The 22,079-nt window shown below is 50.7% G+C and overlaps 1 protein-coding gene across 1 annotated transcript in view; it reads right to left on the bottom strand.

Moving 5' to 3' along the window:
• Positions 1-222: 222 nt before the first annotated feature.
• LOC133121221 (dynein axonemal heavy chain 10-like) overlaps positions 223-22,079 on the bottom strand; it is a 73,304-nt gene continuing 51,447 nt past the window's right edge. The window contains 21 exon segments of the mRNA XM_061230421.1: positions 223-526; positions 1,346-1,491; positions 1,940-2,120; positions 2,759-2,926; positions 9,874-10,085; positions 10,636-10,767; positions 10,923-11,094; positions 11,598-11,693; positions 12,338-12,547; positions 13,541-13,741; positions 14,923-15,106; positions 15,844-15,998; positions 16,107-16,261; positions 16,600-16,704; positions 18,387-18,660; positions 19,101-19,330; positions 19,725-19,765; positions 19,767-20,002; positions 20,523-20,670; positions 20,998-21,219; positions 21,494-21,711. Coding sequence (XP_061086405.1) covers positions 380-526; positions 1,346-1,491; positions 1,940-2,120; positions 2,759-2,926; positions 9,874-10,085; positions 10,636-10,767; positions 10,923-11,094; positions 11,598-11,693; positions 12,338-12,547; positions 13,541-13,741; positions 14,923-15,106; positions 15,844-15,998; positions 16,107-16,261; positions 16,600-16,704; positions 18,387-18,660; positions 19,101-19,330; positions 19,725-19,765; positions 19,767-20,002; positions 20,523-20,670; positions 20,998-21,219; positions 21,494-21,711 — 3,633 coding nt within the window. The 3' untranslated portion in view covers positions 223-379.

The following is a 22,079-nucleotide window of genomic DNA, read 5'->3' as shown; positions in this document are numbered from 1 at the left end:
TGTAATCACTTCACAGGCCAGCTCGTCAGGAGCATTTGGGGATTAGGTGTCTTGCTCAGGGACACTTCAACACAGGGGGGGGGGGATCGAACTGACAACCCTCCGACTGCCAGATAACTGCTCTTACTGCCTGAGCCATGTCGCCTCACAAACACAAACAATGAGTATCAACTTTTCACTTTTATTTTTAAACTTTTTGTTGGTCGGACCAAAAATACAAAATAACGCGTTTGTACGGTGTTATTGAATAATAATCTTAACAGTGAGTTATACTCAATAAATACTGGCTCATATTTGAAGCTCAGAACAGAGAGACTGATTGACAGGTCATCCTGCATCAGGTACCGCCCCCTGAGCAGGGCATTGGTGGAGTGGCTGATCAGTCAGAATTGAGACACAGACAGACACCCTGCAGGACCCAATGGGAGATGTGCTTGGTCGTGAAGAGGTCCGCCTCGAACACAAGCCCCACCCCCATGGCGTTCCTCCTCATGGAGGTGGTGTAGACCGGGGTCCGCAGGGTGTTCTGTGTGGGAAACACACACACACACACACACACACACACACACACACACATACACACACACATACACACATTTGAGGTGGTGAGATTCGATGGGGAGGGGCCTACCTGCAGTTTGACACAGTGACTCGATGGGGAGGGGCCTACCTGCAGTTTGATACAGTGACTCGATGGGGAGGGGCCTACCTGCAGTTTGAGGCAGTGACTTGATGGGGAGGGGCCTACCTGCAGTTTGAGGCAGTGACTCGATGGGGAGGGGTCTACCTGCAATTTGAGGTGGTGAGACTCGATGGGGAGGGGCCTACCTGCAGTTTGAGGCAGCGACTTGATGGGGAGGGGGCTACCTGCAGTTTGAGGCGGTGAGACTCGATGGGGAGGGGCCTACCTGCAGTTTGAGGTGGTGACTTGATGGGGAGGGGCCTACCTGCAGTTTGAGGTGGTGACTTGATGGGGAGGGGCCTACCTGCAGTTTGAGGTGGTGAGACTCGATGGGGGAGGGGCCTACCTGCAGTTTGAGGCAGTGACTTGATGGGGAGGGGCCTACCTGCAGTTTGAGGCGGTGAGACTTGATGGGGAGGGGCCTACCTTCAATTTGAGGTGGTGAGACTCGATGGGAAGGGGGCTACCTGCAGTTTGAGGTGGTGAGACTCGATGGGGGAGGGGTCTACCTGCTGTTTGAGGGAGTAACTCGATAGGGAAGGGCCTACAGTTTGAGGCGGTGAGACTCGATGGGGAGGGGCCTACCTGCATTTTGAGGCAGTGACTTGATGGGGAGGGGCCTACCTGCAGTTTGAGGGAGTAACTCGATGGGGAGGGGTCTACCTGCAGTTTGAGGCGGTGAGACTCGATGGGGATGACTTTGAGGATGGGTAGCTGCACCACTAGGACTTTGGGCGTGCTGCGCACCAGGCAGCTGTTCTCCAGGTCCCAGTCAGCCCCCTCCAGATACAGCCCTGATACAAAACAGCCTGAGAGCAACGGGACGGGCCTGTTAGCGCCTGGTCTGTGTGGGTGTGTGTGTGTGTGTGTGTGTGTGTGCACCTGTGTGGGTGTGTGTGTGTGTGTATAGAGTGTGTATGTGTGTGTGTATAGAGTGTGTGTATGTGTATGTGTGTGTGTGTATAGAGTGTGTACGTGTATGTGTAGGTGTATAGAGTGTGTGTATGTGTATGTGTGTGTGTGAATATTGAGTGTGTGTGTGTGTGTATAGAGTGTGTGTGTGCGTGTGTGTATAGTGTGTGTGTGTGTGTGTATAGAGTGTGTCTGTGTATAGAGTGTGTGTGTGTGTGTGAGAGTGTGTGTGTGTGTGTGTGTGTGAGTGTGTGAGTGTGTGAGTGTGTGTGTGAGTGTGTGAGTGTGTGAGTGTGAGTGTGTGTGTGTGTGTGTGTGTGAGTGTGTGTGTGTGTGTGTGCTCACCCTGGCCTGGTTTCTCTTTGACCTCCTCCTCAGAGCTGTACTGAGTGACCTGTGTGTAGAGGGTGGAGCGGTCCAGGGGCCAGCCGTTCTTCCTGCAGGTGGCCTGGACCAGCGCTGTCAGGTAGGACTCTGGGATTTGCAGTCCTGAGAGCCACATCACTGTGGGCTCGCCCTTCTCCACCTGCACACACACACACACACACACACACACATACACACACACATACATATGTGTACATACACACACATATACATACATACATACACACACACACACACACATGTATACATACGCATCCACACATGTACATACACACACACACACACACACACACACACACACACACATACATACGTGTACATACACACACACACACACACACACACATGCACACATATACATCCACACGTGTACATACACACACACACACATACATACGTGTACATACACACACACACATACACGCACATACACATCCACACATGTGTACATACACAGACACACACACACACATACATATATGCACATACACATATACACACATCCACACACATATACATACATACACACACATGTATACATACACATCCACACATGCACATATACACATAAATACACAAACACATAAACACATGCATATACACACACACACACACACACACACACACATACATACATACATACACACACATGTATATTTCATTATTTCATTTCATTTCATTGCTTCCTCTGGTTCTGTATTCTGGTTTGGGACAGGGCTACCCTTCCCCGAGGTGTGTACAGGTATGTCCGTTTGCACAGGGAGCGGGGAGACTCACCCAGAACTTGTACTGGTCGAACCTCCTCTTGAAGTGGATCATCCAGTTGCCCAGGGACTTGAGCGTGTCGGGGGCTAGCTTCCTCCAGATGGCGGGGATCTGTCCGTTAAACAGTGCCCGTGCCACCTCATCCAGCTCGGTACTCATGCCCACCTCGCCTGCCAGCGCCTGGGAGCAGGCACACCATCTCAGTACTAAAGACTAAAACACTGCTTAAACACTGTTTAAGAACGTGTGTGGGAGAAGGCCATTACTAAAGACTAAAACACTGTTTAAGAACGTGTGTGTGGGAGAGGGCCATTACTAAAGACTAAAACACTGTTTAAGACCATGTACGTGGGAGAGGGCCATTACTAAAGACTAAAACGGTCACTCTCCCTCCCTCTTTCTCTCTCTCACTCCCTCTCTCTCCCACTGTGTGCCGGTCTCTCGCTCCCTCTCTCTCCCACTCTGTGCCGATCTCTCCCTCTCTCTATCTCTCTTTCCCTCTCTCCCACTGCACGCTGGTCTCTCTCTCCCTCCCTCAGTTCTCTCTCCCACTGTGCGGCAGTCTCTCTCTCACACAGTGCGGCAGTCTCTCTCTCTCTCTCTCTCACACTGTGCGGCAGTCTCTCTCTCTCTCTCTCTCTCACACTGTGCCGCAGTCTCTCTCTCTCTCTCACACTGTGCCGCAGTCTCTCTCTCTCTTTCTCTCACACTGTGCCGCAGTCTCTCTCTCTCTCACACTGTGCGGCAGTCTCTCTCTCTCTCTCTCTCTCTCACACTGTGTGGCAGTCTCTCTCTCTCTCTCTCTCACACTGTGTGGCAGTCTCTCTCTCTCTCTCTCTCACACTGTGCCGCAGTCTCTCTCTCTCTCTCTCACACTGTGCGGCAGTCTCTCTCTCTCTCTCTCTCTCTCTTGCATGCTGGGAGTTTGGTGTGTGGTGAGTGAGTGAGTGTTTGTTGGTGAGCTGAGTGAGTGCTGCTGGTAAGCTAACTTTTTCTACTTTTCTAAAAAGACTTTCACGTGTATTTCAACCTGTTTTCTATTTCATAATGTGTCGTTGTGCTTAAGTTTAAGAAATTAGTTTGACGTTAGTTGGTGTCGGTGTTTTGGATCGGGATGGTGTCTCGGGAGACATCATCCCTGTCTCTCCGTCATGGAGTGCGGATTATGTCAGACCAAGCGGTCACGGTGGAATGTGTTCTCGTTGCCGTGGGGGAATCCACAGGTTATGAGAATATTGCGTATGCATCTAGGATGAATAAAGCTGTGGTTGTATTTATGAAAGAGGAACGATATGTCGCGAGGTTAATTGAGAACGGTGTGTTTCTCAATGACGTGTACACGCAGGTATCGCCGCTAGCGGTACCGTCCACCAGGGTTACGGCGTCGGGGGTTCCCCCATTCATCCCCAACGAGGTGCTGGAGCGGGAGCTCCAGCGTTTCGGGAAGCTAGCTAGCACGTTCAAAAATGTTGGCTTGGGGTGTAGGAATGAAAAACTCCAGCATGTCCAGTCTTTCAGACGGCATGTATTTATGTTTTTAGCCTGCCCCACACAGTCCCTGGATGTGTCATTCAGGGTTAAACATGATAATGGATACTACATGGTATATGCAAGCTCTGGCTCCATGAAATGTTTTGAGTGTGGGGATGTCGGCCACAAACGTTTTGCCTGCCCTCATAGACAGCGGGGGGAGGACATAGAGGCAGGGGGTCCGCTAGCTGAAGCTGGGGGTCCGTTGGCTGAAGCTGGGGGTCCGCTGGCTAAGGCTGGGGGGCTGCTGGCTAAGGCTGGGGGTCCGCTCGCTGAAGCTGGGGGTCCGCTGGCTGAAGCTGGGGGTCTGCTGGCTGACGCTGGGGGTCCGTTGGCTAAGGCTGGGGGTCCGTTGGCTAAGGCTGGGGGTCCGCTGGCTAAGGCCGGGGGTCCGCTGGCTAAGGTTGGGGGTCCGCTGGCTAAGGCCGAGGGTCCGCTGGCTAAGGCTGGGGGTCCGCTGGCTGAGGCTAGGGGTCCGCTGGCTAAGGCTGGGGGTCCGCTGGCTAAGGCTGGGGGTCCGCTAGCTGAAGCTTGGGGTACGGTAGCTGACGAAGGAGAAGGAACCAGTGGGCAGAGAGGAAACAAGGCAGCTCTACCACCTGCTAATAAAACTAGCAGTGGAACTCTAGAGAAGCAGGGGGAGAACACTCAAGGGGAGGTGAATGAGACAGCAGTGGTGGGTGACAGTCAAGCTACCACTGGTGACATGGCAGGAAGTGAGACTGTTGCTGCAGACGTGCCGGTAGTGGAGACAGGTGAGCTGGGTCAAGGTGAGCAGGTTGGCAGGGAGGAGATGGAGGCTGAAGGGGAGCAGGACAGTGGGAAGCAGGTACTGTTTTTTGTCCAGGGACAGGGGAATGAGGAAGACAGGGAGGAGGATTCTGAGTCTGACGGCATGTCAGTGACAGACTCACAACAGAGAAGTGATCTGTACACATTGGGGGAGATAAACATGTTTTTAGACGAAACCTATGGAAAATCTGTTAAAATAACTGATTATTTTCCTGACACAGAGAAATTCATTAAAACTGTGTCTATGTTGCAAAAGATAGTTGGGTTGGATCTGCTGGAGAAAAAAAAACGTTTTAGGCTGAGAAAGTTTGTCACTGATTTGAGGAAGGGGGTCGAGACGAAGAAAGCAAAAGGGATAAAAAGGCAGAAAATAATGAGTAAATAATGACTGGTCTTCACATGGTGGTTTTCTTTACTTGTCTGTTCTGTCTATCTGTTCTGTCTCTATTTTTTTTAGGGTTGGGTCTCTGAACATGAATGGTGGGAGGGACAGGCAGAGGAGGGCATTGGTTTCTGAACTTTTTCAACAAAAAGGACTGGACGTTATTTTTCTTCAAGAAACACACAGTGACACAGCAAATGAGATTGATTGGGGCTTATGGTGGAGGGGTCAACACTTTCTTAGTCATGGGACCAATTTTAGTGCAGGGACAGCCATTCTTTTTTCACCAGGGCTAGGGGCAAATGTAATATCCACCACTGAGATAGTGAAAAGTAGGGCACAGATGGTCAGGGCTGAAATAAATGAAATTAGTTTTTGTTTTGTTAACATTTATGCCTCGAATCAGGGTACAGAACGGCTTGACATTTTTAAGAAAGTGCAAGCATCATTGCAACAGAGTGGGCAGAGGGAATGTTATGTTATAGGGGGGGATTGGAACTGCACAGTGGATTTTACATTGGATAGGACAGGTGAGGAACCACATTTACAATCATCCACTACTTTATCACAGCTAATCACTCAAGTAGGTTTAGTAGATGCATGGAGAATTAGACATCCACAGGTTAGGCAGTACACATGGGTTAGGGTAGCAAACAGCAGGGTCAGTGCAGCCAGGTTAGATAGGGTTTATATTTCACAATCTTTTAGCAGTAGGCTACTAAATAGTTTCATTCACCCCATTGGTTTTTCTGATCACCATTTAGTCACTGTAGATTTACACCTCTCACCTAGCACAAAGTCCAGTTCTTACTGGCATTTTAATGTAAAATTGTTACAGGACAATATGTTCTGTGAGAATTTTGCATTTTTTTGGAATTTATGGAGGGCTAGGAAAAGGGATTTTGAATCCTTAAGCCAATGGTGGGAGGTAGGAAAGACACAAACACGTATTTTCTGTCAGCAGTACACTGCTCAGTCCACCATCAAGGTAAGGACAGCTATACAGGCTCTAGAGCAGGAGATCAGGGACATTGAGGGTAGTCTCTTGGCACAGGATAACCCTGATGGGGAAACACTACAAAGGAAAAAGAAGGCGCTGAGTCTGTTTTTAAGTGAGAGGGTGAAGGGAGCCATGATTAGGGCACGGTTCATAAGTATCAAGGACATGGATGCACCAAGCTCCTTTTTTTTCAACTTGGAGAAGTCTGTCTCTCAGAATAAGCAGATGTTATGTCTACGGTGTCCCGATGGCGGATTGACCACAGACCCAGCAGAGATGAGGAAGCACACGTTGTCCTTCTACACTGCCCTCTACAAAGCAGAGACCTGTGATGATGAGTGTGCTGCTGAGCTTCTTCAGGGACTGCCTCAGCTGGGGGCTGATGATCGTGCTGCCTTGGACATGGACATCAGCTTGGAGGAGCTTACAACAGCTGTCCATCAGCTAGCATCCGGTCGAGCTCCTGGAGTAGATGGGTTATCTGCAGATTTTTATAAGCATTTCTGGAGACATTTAGGAGTGGACCTACTGGAGGTGCTGCAGGAATGTGTCCAGAGAGGCTCACTACCGACCTCTTGTCGGAGAGCAGCTCTCTCTCTCCTTCCAAAGAAGGGGGATCTTGCCTCCCTCAAGAACTGGAGACCTGTGGCCCTGCTATGCACGGATTACAAGCTGCTCTCCAAGGTTCTGGCAAATAAGCTTAAAGACTATCTGGAGATATTAGTCGAAAAAGACCAGACATACTGCATCCCAGATAGGTCTATTATGGACAATTTGTTCTTAATGAGAGACTTATTGGACATGTGCAAAGTATATAAGATTGATCTTGGTATTTTGTCTCACGATCAGGAGAAGGCTTTTGATCGCGTGGACCATGGGTGTTTATTTTCTACTTTGAGGGCTTTTGGTTTTGGGGAGGGATTTAGGTCATGGGTGGGGTTGCTATATCAGGATGTCTCATGTATGGTAAAGGTGGGTGGGGGGTGGAGTCGTCCAATAAAGATTGAGAGGGGTATTAGACAGGGCTGTCCAATTTCAGGACAGCTATACTCCCTAGTAATTGAACCCCTTTTGAGCAGGCTTAGGAGCAGGTTAAGTGGGCTCTCACTACCCGGGCTACCAGAGAGTCCACCACTGATTGTCTCGGCATATGCTGATGATATTAGCATTTTTATAAAAAATCAACAGGATGTAGGGGGTTTAGTGCAGTCATTAGGGGTGTATGAGAAGGCCTCCTCTGCAAAAGTAAACTGGGAGAAGAGTGGGGCCTTGCAGGTAGGACAGTGGCGGGAGCGGGCAGTTCCCAGTCTGCTTAGCTGGGGGAGAGAGGGACTGAAAGTTTTGGGAGTTTTTTTAGGGACAGGGGATTTTCAGAAGCAGAACTGGGAGGGAGTAGTGGAAAAGGTGTGTGCCAGACTGTCTAAATGGAAATGGTTGCTACCCCAGCTGTCGTATAGGGGAAGAGTCCTGGTTGTCAACAACCTGGTTGCCTCGACTTTGTGGCATCGACTGACTGTATTACCTCCACCAGAGAGTCTGATTCAGGGGATACAGAGGACTATTGTGGACTTCTTCTGGTCTGGTCAGCTCTGGGTGAGGGCGCCTGCACTTTACCTGCCAATACAGGAGGGGGGACAAGGCCTCATTGACACTCCCTCCAGGATAGTGGCCTTTAGAATACAGGCTGCACAGAGGCTACTGTATACCTTTGGACTGAGCTGGCAGGATACAGCTAGGCTGCTGCTGAGGAGGGCTGGTCGCCTTCAGTCTGCGGGAGGCTGGGTGTGTCAAGCTGGGTCATCTAATCAAGACATCTGTTGGAGGGCTTGGGGAGACAACGGGTATCCGGTCCCGTAGACTGCTGGAAAGGTTGGTGGAGGAGGTCTGTGCGTCCCTGCCAGGGCCCCTCAGGACGTTCATAGAGGATCCAACGCTCTCTGACCAGTGGGACAATGAGTCTGTGTATGTCTTCCCCTCCCTGACTGTTTCTCCTGCGTTTGGGGAGTGGCAGGAGGAGGAGGGAGGTTTTCTCTCCTTTAAAACACCAGAGCTGGGGGAGTGTGAGGCTGTGGGGAAGAAGGCGGTTTATCATACCTGTGTCAAAGTGTCCCACCTACGTTCTCTGGCAGGAATGGAGGTGTCGAGGTGGACTGGGTTCTTTGGTCCGGGGTCTTCCCTGAAAGGCTGCTGGCGGTCCCTGTACAAATCCCCCGTTGAGAAACGGACGGGTGACCTCCAGTGGAGGATTGTGCACGGGGCGATAGCTACAAACAGGTATCTGGCACACCTGGATCCTAGTGTAGGGGAGGGCTGTCCTTTTTGTTTAGAGAGGGAAACATTACATCATCTTTTTGTAGAGTGTTCTAGGCTTCAGGGCTTATTCATGGTGCTAGAGCAGCTGTTTCAGGGTTTAGGGCAAGATTTTTCTTTTGAACTTTTCATTTATGGTCCAAAGTACTCAGCTGCAAAAGAGTCTCTGCATGTCCTGCTCAATGTGGTGTCAGGAATAGCTAAACTGGCTATATGGAAGACCAGGAAGAACTGCATCAGGGGCCAGGGGTCAGTGGACCCGGCTTGCATGATGGCTGGACTGTTGGCGTCACGAATCAGGGTGGAGTTTGCCTATTACAAACTCACGGGCAACTTGGTAGAGTTTGTGAGCACTTGGGGAGTTAGAGAGGTGTTGTTTTCTGTATGTAATGATTCACTGTTGCTTCATTTTTAAGTTCTTCCAGGTGATTGGTTATAGTTTTGTAAATCTGAATTTTCTTTTATTCTTTTCTTTATTTTTGTATAGTTATTATTTTCTATTTTCATTTTTATGTATCTAATCTAGAGTTATGATACAGGAGACCCGGACTGTAAAATATGAATAGATGTAAATAAAGGGATTTTTTTAATTCAAATTCTCACACTGTGCGGCAGTCTCTCTCTCTCTCTCTCTCTCTCTCTCTCACACTGTGCGGCAGTCTCTCTCTCTCTCTCTCTCACACACTGTGCGGCAGTCTCTCTCTCTCTCTCTCTCTCTCTCTCTCTCTCTCTCTCTCTCACACTGTGCGGCAGTCTCTCTCTCTCTCTCTCTCTCTCACACTGTGCGGCAGTCTCTCTCTCTCTCTCTCTCTCTCTCTCTCTCACACTGTGCGGCAGTCTCTCTCTCTCTCTCTCACACTGTGCGGCAGTCTCTCTCTCTCTCTCTCTCACACTGTGCGGCAGTCTCTCTCTCTCTCTCTCTCTCTCTCACACTGTGCGGCAGTCTCTCTCTCTCTCTCACACTGTGCGGCAGTCTCTCTCTCTCTCTCTCTCTCTCACACTGTGCGGCAGTCTCTCTCTCTCTCTCTCTCTCTCACACTGTGCGGCAGTCTCTCTCTCTCTCTCTCTCTCACACTGTGCGGCAGTCTCTCTCTCTCTCTCTCTCTCTCTCACCCTCTGCAGCTCGGCCAGCGAGCGGCCCATGCGCTGCACCAGCCTGTTGAAGCGCTCCAGCTCCTGCAGCAGCACCACGGCGGTGGGCTGGACCTCCTTGCCCAGCTCCTTATGGATCACGTCCAGGTCGAACACGGCCGGCAGCTTGGTCTGAATGTCCTGCGCCACCTGGCTGATGTACTCATCCCGACTGATGCCCCCTCCGGACTCCCCTGAGAGAGGATAGAGGAGAGAGGGTGGGGTGTCAGAGACAGTCAGAAAAACTCAACACGCTAACATTTTTCCCTGTAGACACTCCAACAGTGATTAAAAGCACAATACAATCATAGCCACAGCGTACCCCTACAAAGAATTTATCATTCATTCCAAACTGGCTGTGTGCATAGACACACAAATTCCAAATAGCATTAATAACATTAACAGGTAGTATAAGTTTCAAGACTTAGTATTAGCATAGTGTTGTTTCAAGTTTAAGTTTCAAATTTTATTTGCCAAAAAGTTGCAGTACATTGGAATTCTTACTCTTGCTCTATCCACCAAAAATAAGTATAAAGCCTCCGTGTTCATTTTAACAAGTAAAATTTCTTTATTATTATTTTTTATCGATATATTATTTGTTCATTTATTATCAAGTTTCAAGAAGTAATTCCAGGTGTTGAATTAGTTGTACAGGTATATGGAAAAGACACATGCTCGTCACTCATTTTCTAAAGGGAAGGTAAGCTCTGAGATGGCTGAGACGCTCTTGTCCAGGTGTTTTACCTGTCTGTGGCTGCAGGTCGATCAGGTGCGTCCACATGTCACGGGCGGCCTGTGTGTAGTAGCCGATCTCAGCATTGGGGTGCAGGCCGAACACTTCGGGGGTGTTGGCCAAGGGCAGGCTCTCGATCTCCGCTGAGACACACAGCAACACGCAAGTTCTCAGAGTCTCGCCTCTACACCAGCAAACTACAATCACAGCTACCGCTACTGCTACAGGTCAGCGCAGAATTAGAGAAACAGAAGAGCGGGAGAGGCAGCAGGGCGGTTCTCGCGGCTCGGAGACCCACCCACGTACACGTCCTTCGGCCCGTCGGGCGGTATCTTGTAGTCCACGTCCTTGCTGTGGTAGAAGTGGAAGGGCTGGAAGGTGTCGAAGAGGAAGTCTCCCAGGTACTCGTCCATGTAGACAGTGAGGATCCGCCGGTCGAAGCTGTCGATGGCCCTGCCTCCGTACATCACCTGAGAGAGTGGACACTCCGCTTCAGACCACAGCCTCGCCGTCTTAAATTTGCCCCAGCAAACACACTGGGGATGTTGGGGTGGTTACTGAAGCAGGATTACTGAGTAAAACCTGGAACAGCTGTTTTTGCTTCCGTCCATGTTCCACATTTGGGAGGGATCCCGGGTTTACTCAGTGTAGTTATCCAGTTATCTCAGTAATCCTGTTTCATGAAATACCCCCCAGGTCTCTCCGTTCAGTGTCATTTTTGTACGTATGCATGCTGCACAAGGCTGCACTAGCTAAAAGTCAAATGCAATTGTACATCTATACTAATCTAACTTTAAATAGAGTTTGTGGTGATTTTGGAACTTACAGTCACACACACACACACACACTGTGGCATTCAGACGTAATTTGTACAAAGTAGTATAAATGATAATAATATAAGAGTAAATAATATAATATTGAATGTGCAGACTGATAATAGCAGCAGCCAGTCAGTGACATTGGTGGGCCTTGCCTCTCCGACGAGGTACTTGAGGCTGCCCCAGGGAATCTTCTCATCCCCCTGGGTGTGGGCTTTGGTCAGGTAGGTATTCAGGATCTCCATGCACACCTGGAACACACACAGGGACATCAAAGTAGAATTTCTTCCACAGTGCTGATCCCCCTCAGGGGAGTAGTTCTCAAAGTAGGAATGGGGGGGGAGGGGGGGGGAGATAACGTGGGACGCGGTGATGGAGGATGGGGAAAAAAGGCCCAGAAAAGGTCCAAGAAAATGGCAACCAATGTAGGGGGAGGCTTCAAGAATGTCCTTTCAGGGGGGACTGACCAAAAACGAGTGGGAACCTGTGCCTGTCTTCAGGAAACTATGGCAGGTAGAGACAATGCAAAACAACGGCGCCCCACTCAGATACTGTCAGCATGGGGGAAATGGAGGTGTTATTGCAGAAATACAGTCTACATTAGTCTACATTAAATGGACTAGAGACAACCTCGGTGGTTAGGACTCGTGCACTGAATTCAGTCAGACACAGGGTGAGTATTTTGGGAGCGATACGCCTGCAGGAGACTGAAACTCAGAGACAGCACGGGGGAGGATGGGAGGGACAGTTCACCCCCCCCCCATAGAGAGCCACCGCCCGGGCCCCAGGTGCATTGTGGGCTGCTGTCAGCGGGAGACGACGGCGGGCGGCGTAGACACGGCCTGGTCTATCACACTTTGGGGTTAATTGCTGTAATCTAGGGTTAGGAACGCACCAGGAAGTCGGACTCGTTGAAATCGTAGGGCACGTTCCAGCCGATCTTGCCGTACTTGCGGCGCTCCTGCACCACGGCGTGGAAGAAGGCCAGCACGTACACCAGGCTGCAGAAGGCCGGGTGGGGGCAGTTGGTCAGGATCTGGTGCGAGATCTTAAAGTACGTGGCCCTCATGTTCAGCTTCAGCCCGTTTGGTGGCTCTGTCACCACCTGAGTGTGAGAGTGTGCGTGTGTGTTCAGGAAGGGAGAGAAGCACAAAGTATGTTAGCACACAGATACTGTGCGTTAGCACTCACAGGTATGTTAGCATTCCTCCGTTAGCACACACAGGTATGTTAGCATTCCTCTGTTAGCACACACAGGTATGTTAGCGCTGCTCTGTTAGCACACACAGGTATGTTAGCATTCGTCTGTTAGCACACACAGGTATATTAGCGCTGCTCTGTTAGCACACACAGGTATGTTAGCATTCCTCTGTTAGTACACACAGGTATGTTAGCATTCCTCCATTAGCACACACAGGTACGTTAACGCCACTCTATGCTAGCACACACAGATATGTTAGCGCTGCTCTATGCTAGCACACACAGATACGTTAGTGCTGCTCTATGCTAGCACACACAGGTACGTTAGCGCTGCGCTCTGCTAGCACACACAGATACGTTAGCGCTGCTCTATGCTAGCACACACAGATACGTTAGCGCGGCTCTATGCTAACACACACAGATACGTTAGCGCGGCTCTATGCTAACACACACAGGTACGTTAGCGCTGCGCTCTGCTAGCACACACAGATACGTTAGCGCTGCTCTATGCTAGCACACACAGATACGTTAGCGCGGCTCTATGCTAACACACACAGATACGTTAGCGCGGCTCTATGCTAACACACACAGGTACGTTAGCGCTGCGCTCTGCTAGCACACACAGATAAGTTAGCGCTGCGCTCTGCTAGCACACACAGATACGTTAGCGCTGCTCTATGCTAACACACACAGATACGTTAGCACTGCTCCATGCTAGCATACACAGATACGTTAGCACTGCTCCATGCTAGCACACACAGATACATTAGCGCGGCTCTATACTAGCACACACAGGTACGTTAGCACTGCTCTCTGCTAACACACACAGGTACGTTAGCACTGCTCTCTGCTAGCACACACAGGTACGTTAGCGCAGCACAGTCTGCTCTAGCCCAACCTTCAGGGACTTCTGCAGGATGCCAATGGGGAAGTCCATGATGGGGTCGGTGGTGAGCCAGAGGCGGAACTCAGGGTGGGGCTTGGTGATCTTCTCCAGGGCCTTCTCCAGATCCTTCAGCCACTTCACCAGCAGGTGGCAGTTCTGCAGCATCAGCCAGTGCCCCCGGGTCACCGCCGTCTCCAGCAGCTGCAGCGCCACCTGGTGGACAGGATGGGTAATGCACGTCACATGTATTCAGCAAAACTACAGAACATGAGTCAGATAAGGTACAATTCGCACAAGTACTGGTTCTCTACAGCCATGAACAGCATATCTACTTCACATGGTAATGGCTAAGTTACTGTTACAATATATTGTGTATATATACACCTTTAGGAAAATTCTAAGTTAAATATATTTTGCAGCCATATTTCTTTTTCTAAGTCTTTCAAAGGCCTGATTAACAAAGACCTTTAGCATACGTAAAACTAATATCACAACACATTTTATTGACTTTGTGTGTGCTAAGGTTTTTCACATGCTAAAATTCAGGCCCAAAATTGGCATTAATTTCTATATATTTGGCCGGCATACATACAATGTACTGTCATAATAGCTTATCCTGATTCTGACAGTGTATCATATGTCAGAATGTGGCAGACCTGGGTCAAATATGTAATTGTTTTGGATTCAAATACTTTTGTACGCTTCACTCTAGAGCTTGTCTGGTGTCTAGGAACCTATGAATCGCTCGAGAAAATTGCAAACCCCTGCCTTCCAGTCTTCTTGATTGGCTCGGTTGCACCAGGCAAGATCAATCGAGCACAGAAAAGTATTTGAATCCAAAACATTACGTATTTGACCCAGGTCCGTTACACTGCAGTACACTGTCCCTCTGTGAGGGGCTAATACAGCTCGGTGAGGGGTCTGTGAGGGGTTGGTGAGGGGTCAGTGAGGGGTCGGTGAGGGGACAGTGAGGGGTCGGTGAGGGGTCAGTGAGGGGTCGGTGCGGAAGTCGGTGAGGGGTCGGTGAGGGGTCGATGAGGGGTCAGTGAGGGGTCGGTGAGGGGTCGGTGCGGGGGTCGTTGAGGGGTCGTTGAGGGGTCAGTGAGGGGTCGGTGAGGGGTCAGTGAGGAGTCGGTGAGGGGTCGGTGAGGGGTCGTTGAGGGGTCAGTGAGGGGTCGGTGCGGGGGTCGGTGAGGGGTCAGTGAGGGGTCGGTGAGGGGTCAGTGAGGGGTCGGTGAGGGGTCGGTGAGGGGTCAGTGAGGGGTCGGTGCGGGGGTTGGTGAGGGGTCGGCGCGGGGGTCGGTGAGGGGTCGGTGAGGGGTCGGTGCGGGTGTCAGTGAGGGGTCGTGAGAGGTCGGTGGGGGGTCAGTGAGGGGTTGGTGGGGGGTCAGTACCAGCTCCTGCCCCTGCCCCATGGCCAGGAACTTGAGGCGGCTGCTGCAGAAGCTGAGCCTCTCGGTGAGCTTCATAAGGTCGCCCGCGGGGTCCGACCCTGGGCTCAGGATGAACACGATGGGCGAGTTGGGCGAGCTCTGGTCGAAGATGGCCTCGAAGCTGATCACGGGCGGCTGCACGTACCTGGGGATCGAGAGGGAGGAATGAGGGAGATGCTACAGCTTGCTAATAGACAGTAGTGCAAACATATGCGTGTGTGTGCTAACAGAGAGGAGCGCTAACATATGCGTGTGTGCTAACAGAGAACATATACGTGCGCTAACAGAGAGGAGCGCGAACATATGCGTGTGTGCTAACAGAGAACATATACGTACGCTAACAGATAGAAGCCTGCATTGCTAGCTCTCCCAGTAAGACAATCAGAGCTGTAAAAGCATAAGCTGGAGGCATAAAATGACATAAGATTATCTACACTGCTAGAAATGTGCTATGAAGACGTGGGGCCTCATTTATGTTCATTTTTACAGCATAGCTGAATAAATAGCTCACTGTCCTTTTTAGTAATGAACAGACTAAAGATGTACACCACGGCTACAAAGCTGTAAACTCAAAGCTGCCTCCTCAAAGTGTAGACACTAGTTCAACTCAGCTTAACTGAACTCAACTCAACAAAGACTTTTTGTTCTCTTTTACAGTTGAGAAGCTGGTAAAATATTCAGCTGTAGATCATTTCTGGAATGGAGAGTGAACTGTGCTTGGTGAAGCAGGAAGTTTATACATATAGGGAGCAGTTCTGGGTGTGCGTTCCCGGGGGAGACAGGGTCTGGGTGTGTGTTGCCGGGGAAGACAGGGTCTGGGTGTGTGTTGCCGGGGGAGACAGGGTCTGGGTGTGCGTTGCCGGGGGAGACATGGGCGCTCACTTCTCGCCGATGGTGATGTCGACGTAGTCGGTGACGGCCCGGTACACACGGTCCAGCCGGAAGCAGCGCAGCAGCAGAAGCTTCTGGAAGCTGGTCAGGTTGTCCTTGTACTTCATGGGGAAGGGCACCTGCTCTGGCCCGTCCAGGTCGTACCACTGCAGGGGCGGAGGAGGGGGGGACAGGGGGCATGAGACAGGCGAAGCAAGAGACAGAAAGAGAGAGAGAGCATGTGATAGGCCGGTTCGACGGGCGGAGTCACTCACGTTCTTCCACTCCTCTGGGTTCTTCTCCATGTCGTCGGGGAGGGTGCCGAACTCGGTGGGGAAGAGCTGGGCCAATCGGATGATGTCCTCCCAGCCCTGGTCCGGCAGCCAGGGGAACGGCTTCTTACGCGCGCTCTTCTCCAGGGAGAGGTTCCCTACGGGGAACACGCCACGTTATACACAGCCACAGGGGACTGGGGCACAGCTAGGGCTTCATTAGCACCGTGTGAGACCACTATCTCACATAGTTTAACCCTTTTACACACCAGTACAATTTCAGCAGATTACTGCCAATTTAAGAAGAAACATTATTCCAATATTCAATATTCTCACCACAAATCTTCTAGAATTATTATTAACCTTTATTTATACAGGGTAAGTTGACTGAGCACACATGCTCTTTTGCACAGGTCTGGGTTGGATTTGAGCATGGGAAAGTGGGTGTACACTATGTGGCCGTGGTGGGTTGTGGGTAGTGTAGTCCTGTGCTCACCCTTAAGGAAGAACTCCAGCTCCTCCTGAGGGGCGCGGCCCTCTGGCTGCTCCATCTTAATGGTCATATTGAAGGAGAAGAGCAGCTTGTGCCTCTCAAACAGCCCTGGGGGCAGAACACTGGGGCATCAGAAGGACGACTACACTGCACTTAATACCTGAATATTACTCATTAATATTACTTCTTTATATAAATTCAATATTATATAAATTCATTTTTATAAGCCATAAGAGTAGGGCAGTAAAGAAAACTCATTTCAGTTTCAGAGGAACAAGGGATCCTTTGTTTCATGTGTGAATTGGTGCAACAACTAACACACACACACACACACTCACCAGTGCAGTCGTAGTCGTAGACGTTGTAGGTGACTCTCTCTCACACACACACACACACACACACACACTCACCAGTGCAGCCGTAGTTGTAGACGTTGTAGGTGACTCTCTCACACACACACACACACACACACACACACACACACTCACCAGTGCAGCCGTAGTTGTAGACATTGTAGGTGACTCTCTCACACACACACACACACACACACTCACCAGTGCAGCCGTAGTTGTAGACATTGTAGGTGACTCTCTCACACACACACACACACACACACACACTCACCAGTGCAGCCGTAGTTGTAGACGTTGTAGGTGACTCTCTCACACACACACACACACACACACACACTCACCAGTGCAGCCGTAGTTGTAGACGTTGTAGGTGACTCTCTCACACACACACACACACACACACACACACACACACACTCACCAGTGCAGCCGTAGTCGTAGACGTTGTAGGTGACTCTCTCACACACACACACACAAACACACACTCACCAGTGCAGCCGTAGTTGTAGACGTTGTAGGTGACTCTCTCACACACACACACACACACACACACACACACACACTCACCAGTGCAGCCGTAGTTGTAGACGTTGTAGGTGAATCTCTCTCTCTCACACACACACACACACACACACACTCACCAGTGCAGCCGTAGTTGTAGATGTTGTAGGTGACTCTCTCACACACACACACACACACACACTCACCAGTGCAGCCGTAGTTGTAGACATTGTAGGTGACTCTCTCACACACACACACACACACACACTCACCAGTGCAGCCGTAGTTGTAGACGTTGTAGGTGAATCTCTCTCACACACACACACACACACACACACACACACACACACACACACACACACTCACCAGTGCAGCCGTAGTTGTAGACGTTGTAGGTGACTCTCTTACACACACACACACACACACACACACTCACCAGTGCAGCCATAGTTGTAGACGTTGTAGGTGATTCTCTCACTCACACACACACACACACACACACACACACACACTCACCAGTGCAGCCGTAGTTGTAGACATTGTAGGTGACTCTCTCACACACACACACACACACACACTCACCAGTGCAGCCGTAGTTGTAGACGTTGTAGGTGACTCTCTCACACACACACACACACACACACACACATACTCACCAGTGCATCCGTAGTTGTAGACGTTGTAGGTGATTCTCTCACTCACACTCACACACACACACACACACACACTCACCAGTGCAGCCGTAGTTGTAGACATTGTAGGTGACTCACACACACACACACACACACACACTCACCAGTGCAGTCATAGTTGTAGACGTTGTAGGTGATTCTCTCACTCACACACACACACACACACTCACCAGTGCAGCCGTAGTTGTAGTCGTTGTAGGTGACTCTCTCACACATACACACACACACACACACACACACTCACCAGTGCAGCCGTAATTGTAGACGTTGTAGGTGAGCGTGTCCATGATGTTCTTCAGCCTCTTGGCCAGCACCGAGTCGGGCAGGGACTTGCGGAGCGACTGGTCGAACACCTCCAGGTAGGAAGCCAGGGAGTACTGGTACATGGAGTTCACCAGAGCCATCTCCGCCAGCACGAAGAACAGGATGGCGCCGCGTTTGGCTGCCGGCCGGTAGCCATCCCGCAGCTTATCGATGTCCACGGCGGTGTTCTCCGCCAGCTTCAGCTTCTCAAAAACCTGCCGACGTGTCCGGCACGAGAGAGGGTCAGACGTCAGGAGTGTGAAGAGTCACTACAGAGAGAGCTCCTTTCTGAACTGTAAACAGGTTTGTATTGCAACTTTCATAGGATTAAACATTTGAATCCGTGCCATTATTTCAACATCTCTGTTCCACAGCCTCAGAGTTTGTACTGCGACTGCTCTAACTGGGACCGTGGAACAGCCATTGCATTACTTCACAGTGATTTAGCTGATGCTTTTATCCAAAGCCACTTGGACAAGGCAGGGTGGTAGCCCCCTCTAGCAATGTGGGGTTAAGATCCTTACTCAGGGCACTTATTGACCTTTTTGTGGCCACATTGGGGCTTGAACCACCAACCTTCCAGGTCCTAGTGAAGCGCCTTAGCTGCTAGGCAACAGGCCGCCCTCAGCCAGAAGCACCCGGCTGTGGGTCTCACCTCGCTGGCCTTGGCCTTGGTCTCCTCCAGCGTCTGCACCAGCTCCACGTTGTCCAGCATGTTCCCGGTGGAGGTGGCCAGCTCCCGCAGGAGCGAGTCCTCCAGGTCCTTCAGGAGCCGCTTGTTCTCGCTGGTCTCCTGGATCAGCCTCTCCCGCTGCTCCTCCAGCTCCTTCCGCTCGAAGCCCACGATCACGCTGAGGAGCTGATCCTCCAGGCCCTTTAGAGTCACTGAGACACAGGAGAACAGAGTCACACACACACACAGTCTCTCTCACACACACACACACACAGTCACACAGAGTCACACACACACACACACACACACACACAGTCACACACACATACACACAGAGTCACACACACACACACACACCCACCCACACACACACCCACACACAGTCACACACACACACACACACACACACACACACACCAGGCCCTACAGAGTGACTGAGACACAGGAGAACAGACTCACACACACACACAGACACAGGCACACTCACTCACTCTCTCACACACACACACACACACACACAGACATACACATACACACACAGACACACACACACACTTAGTAATTCCGCTCAATGCCATCACAGCTCGTATAGCCCCTCTCTCTCACCAGTGTAGTTGATGACCATGGCCTTGCCGAAGACCGAGGGAGTACTTGGGGTTGGACAGCTTGGTGTTGAGGTACAGTTTGAAGTTGGGGTCGTAGTCCACCTCCTTGTCCCCCAGCATGATGACCTGGCGGCCCTCCGCCCCCTTCACGTTCTTCTCCAGGACGTTGTCAATGACGGGGTCGATGTACTCGTCCACATCCTGGAACAGGAAGGGGAAGCCATACTTGATGGCCATCTCCAGCTGCTTCAGGAAGTCTGGGTCGTTGAAGGAGGAGATCTGCACCAAAGACACAAAGTCAGGGCATTGTTTATTACTTTTAACCTTCTTGAAAACCACAACAGCTCATGAGGTTTGTGAAACCTTAAAAGGATGAACAGGATGACTTAAGTACCATTTCACTCTCAGTGTTCTAGAACTCTATTGCGTTCAGTCACCAGTAGTGATTGTGACATCATCATTAGAATGTTCAGTCAAGAACGTTCTAATTGCATATTTGTGAGCTCACCTCACAGGGGTGAATTACTCATTAAGAAAATGAATTAGAGGATCTAAATAAGAAAACCCATCTCATGCACACAGCCTCCCCTCTCCATTAAACAATATGTTTTGCACTGAGCCCGATGTGCTACACTGTTTCCTATTTTGGCCTAGTTCTTGTGAAGTTGTCCGGTTACGGCATCTCATATAACCCAAGTGCGGCCCTCAGAGGGCACTGCGAACGGCAGTGATGTCAGAATTATTGTGACAGGTTGTGATGTCAGAATGAGGTCACTGCAGTGAGCAGTGATGTGGGCACCTTCAAGTTGTTCTTCTCCTCCTTCTTCTTGATCCAGTTGAGGGCCTGCTGTTGCGGGTCGATGCACATGGGGAAGCGGCTGGCGCGGGTGGTCAGAATGCCGTTCTGCACAGAGAGCTCATCTGGGGGAAGGCCTTCAGACCCCCATCTGGTCACACACACGTGTTACTCATTTTTACCTACTTGTGAGGGCCATGACAGAATGCCTACATACCTGTGCATATACGCACGCACGTAAGCACACACACACACACACACACACACACACACACACATATGAACCTACAGCAGTGCTCAATGTTATTAACACACAAACATGAACAGATACACCACGGATGCACACACACATACATACACATACGTTTTGGTCTACTTGTGAGGACTGTGACACACACACACACACACACACACACACACACACACACACACACACACACACACACACACACACACACACACACAGGCCTGTGCTCACCGGCTGATCTCCACCTCATCGGTCAGCAGGCTCTCCACACGGAAGGGCTGGCTGAGGGGGATGCCCCGCTCCACCACGTCCCGCTGCCACACCTCGTACACCATCTCGTTTCGGAAGTCCCAGCTGAACGCCCCCTCGTAGCTCAGGAACGCCGCGCACACCAGGCAGTCTCCCAGCAACCGCACCCGACGCTGCTTCAGCTCCTCCAGGTCCTCCGTCCAGCTGGGAGCAGGGGGAGGAGGAGAGGAGGAGGAAAAGGAGGAGGAGATGAGGAGGAAGATGAGGAGCATCGCACTTGTTACAGAAGACTTGTCACGAAGACACTTGAGAGAGTAGCAGAAGGGACAAAAGGAAAAGGGCACACACTACCACCAAGGTGACTATCAACTATCACCCACGGAGTGCCATGGAGTGGGAAAAAAATCTATCCAATGATTACCTGTGTTACACCTTTGTGTGTGTGTGTGCGTGCATGTGTGTGCGCGTGTGTGCTTACCGCTCGTTCTCGGAGCCCAGGCCGGAGATGAGTTTGTCGGCGGCGATGAGCCTCCGCTCCATGACCTCGGCCTCCTTCTGCAGCTGCTGCTTCTCTGAGATGGCGGAATCATACTTCTCCCCCAGCGCGCCCAGCTCCTTCTGAATGGCCTCCAGCTCGTTCTGGATCCGCTCCAGCTCCCGCTTACTCTGGAAGAAGTTCCTCTCCAGCCGGGCCACCTGGGAGAGACGCATTCAGGTACTACATTTCCCAGACTGCACCACTGTGCTGCCCCCCCGCCTCGTTGATGCACGGCAGCCATTGTGTCCCAGAACTTTGAGGTCAACAGGGATGGAATTAAAATTAATCTAAATAACTGAAACTAAAAGCACTGTGGCTTGTTTGACCCAGAAGGAAGACTTCCCCCAGATGTCCCACCAACACCATGTCCAGCATCAACTTAGTTCACCCAGGAGACCTCCCATCCAAGTACTACCCACACCCAGCCCAGCTTATAACTAGTGCCAACAAAGGAGTGTATGAGAGACTGCCCAGCACTGAGACCCTTCCCCAGTCCCTGGGTCAGATTCCGCCCCTAAACGAGTCA

This window comes from Conger conger, chromosome 2 (assembly GCF_963514075.1).
Source record: "Conger conger chromosome 2, fConCon1.1, whole genome shotgun sequence".
Taxonomy (NCBI): Eukaryota; Metazoa; Chordata; class Actinopteri; order Anguilliformes; family Congridae; genus Conger; species Conger conger.
Note: the sequence above shows the minus strand (reverse complement) of the source record. Positions and strands in the feature narration are given on the sequence as shown.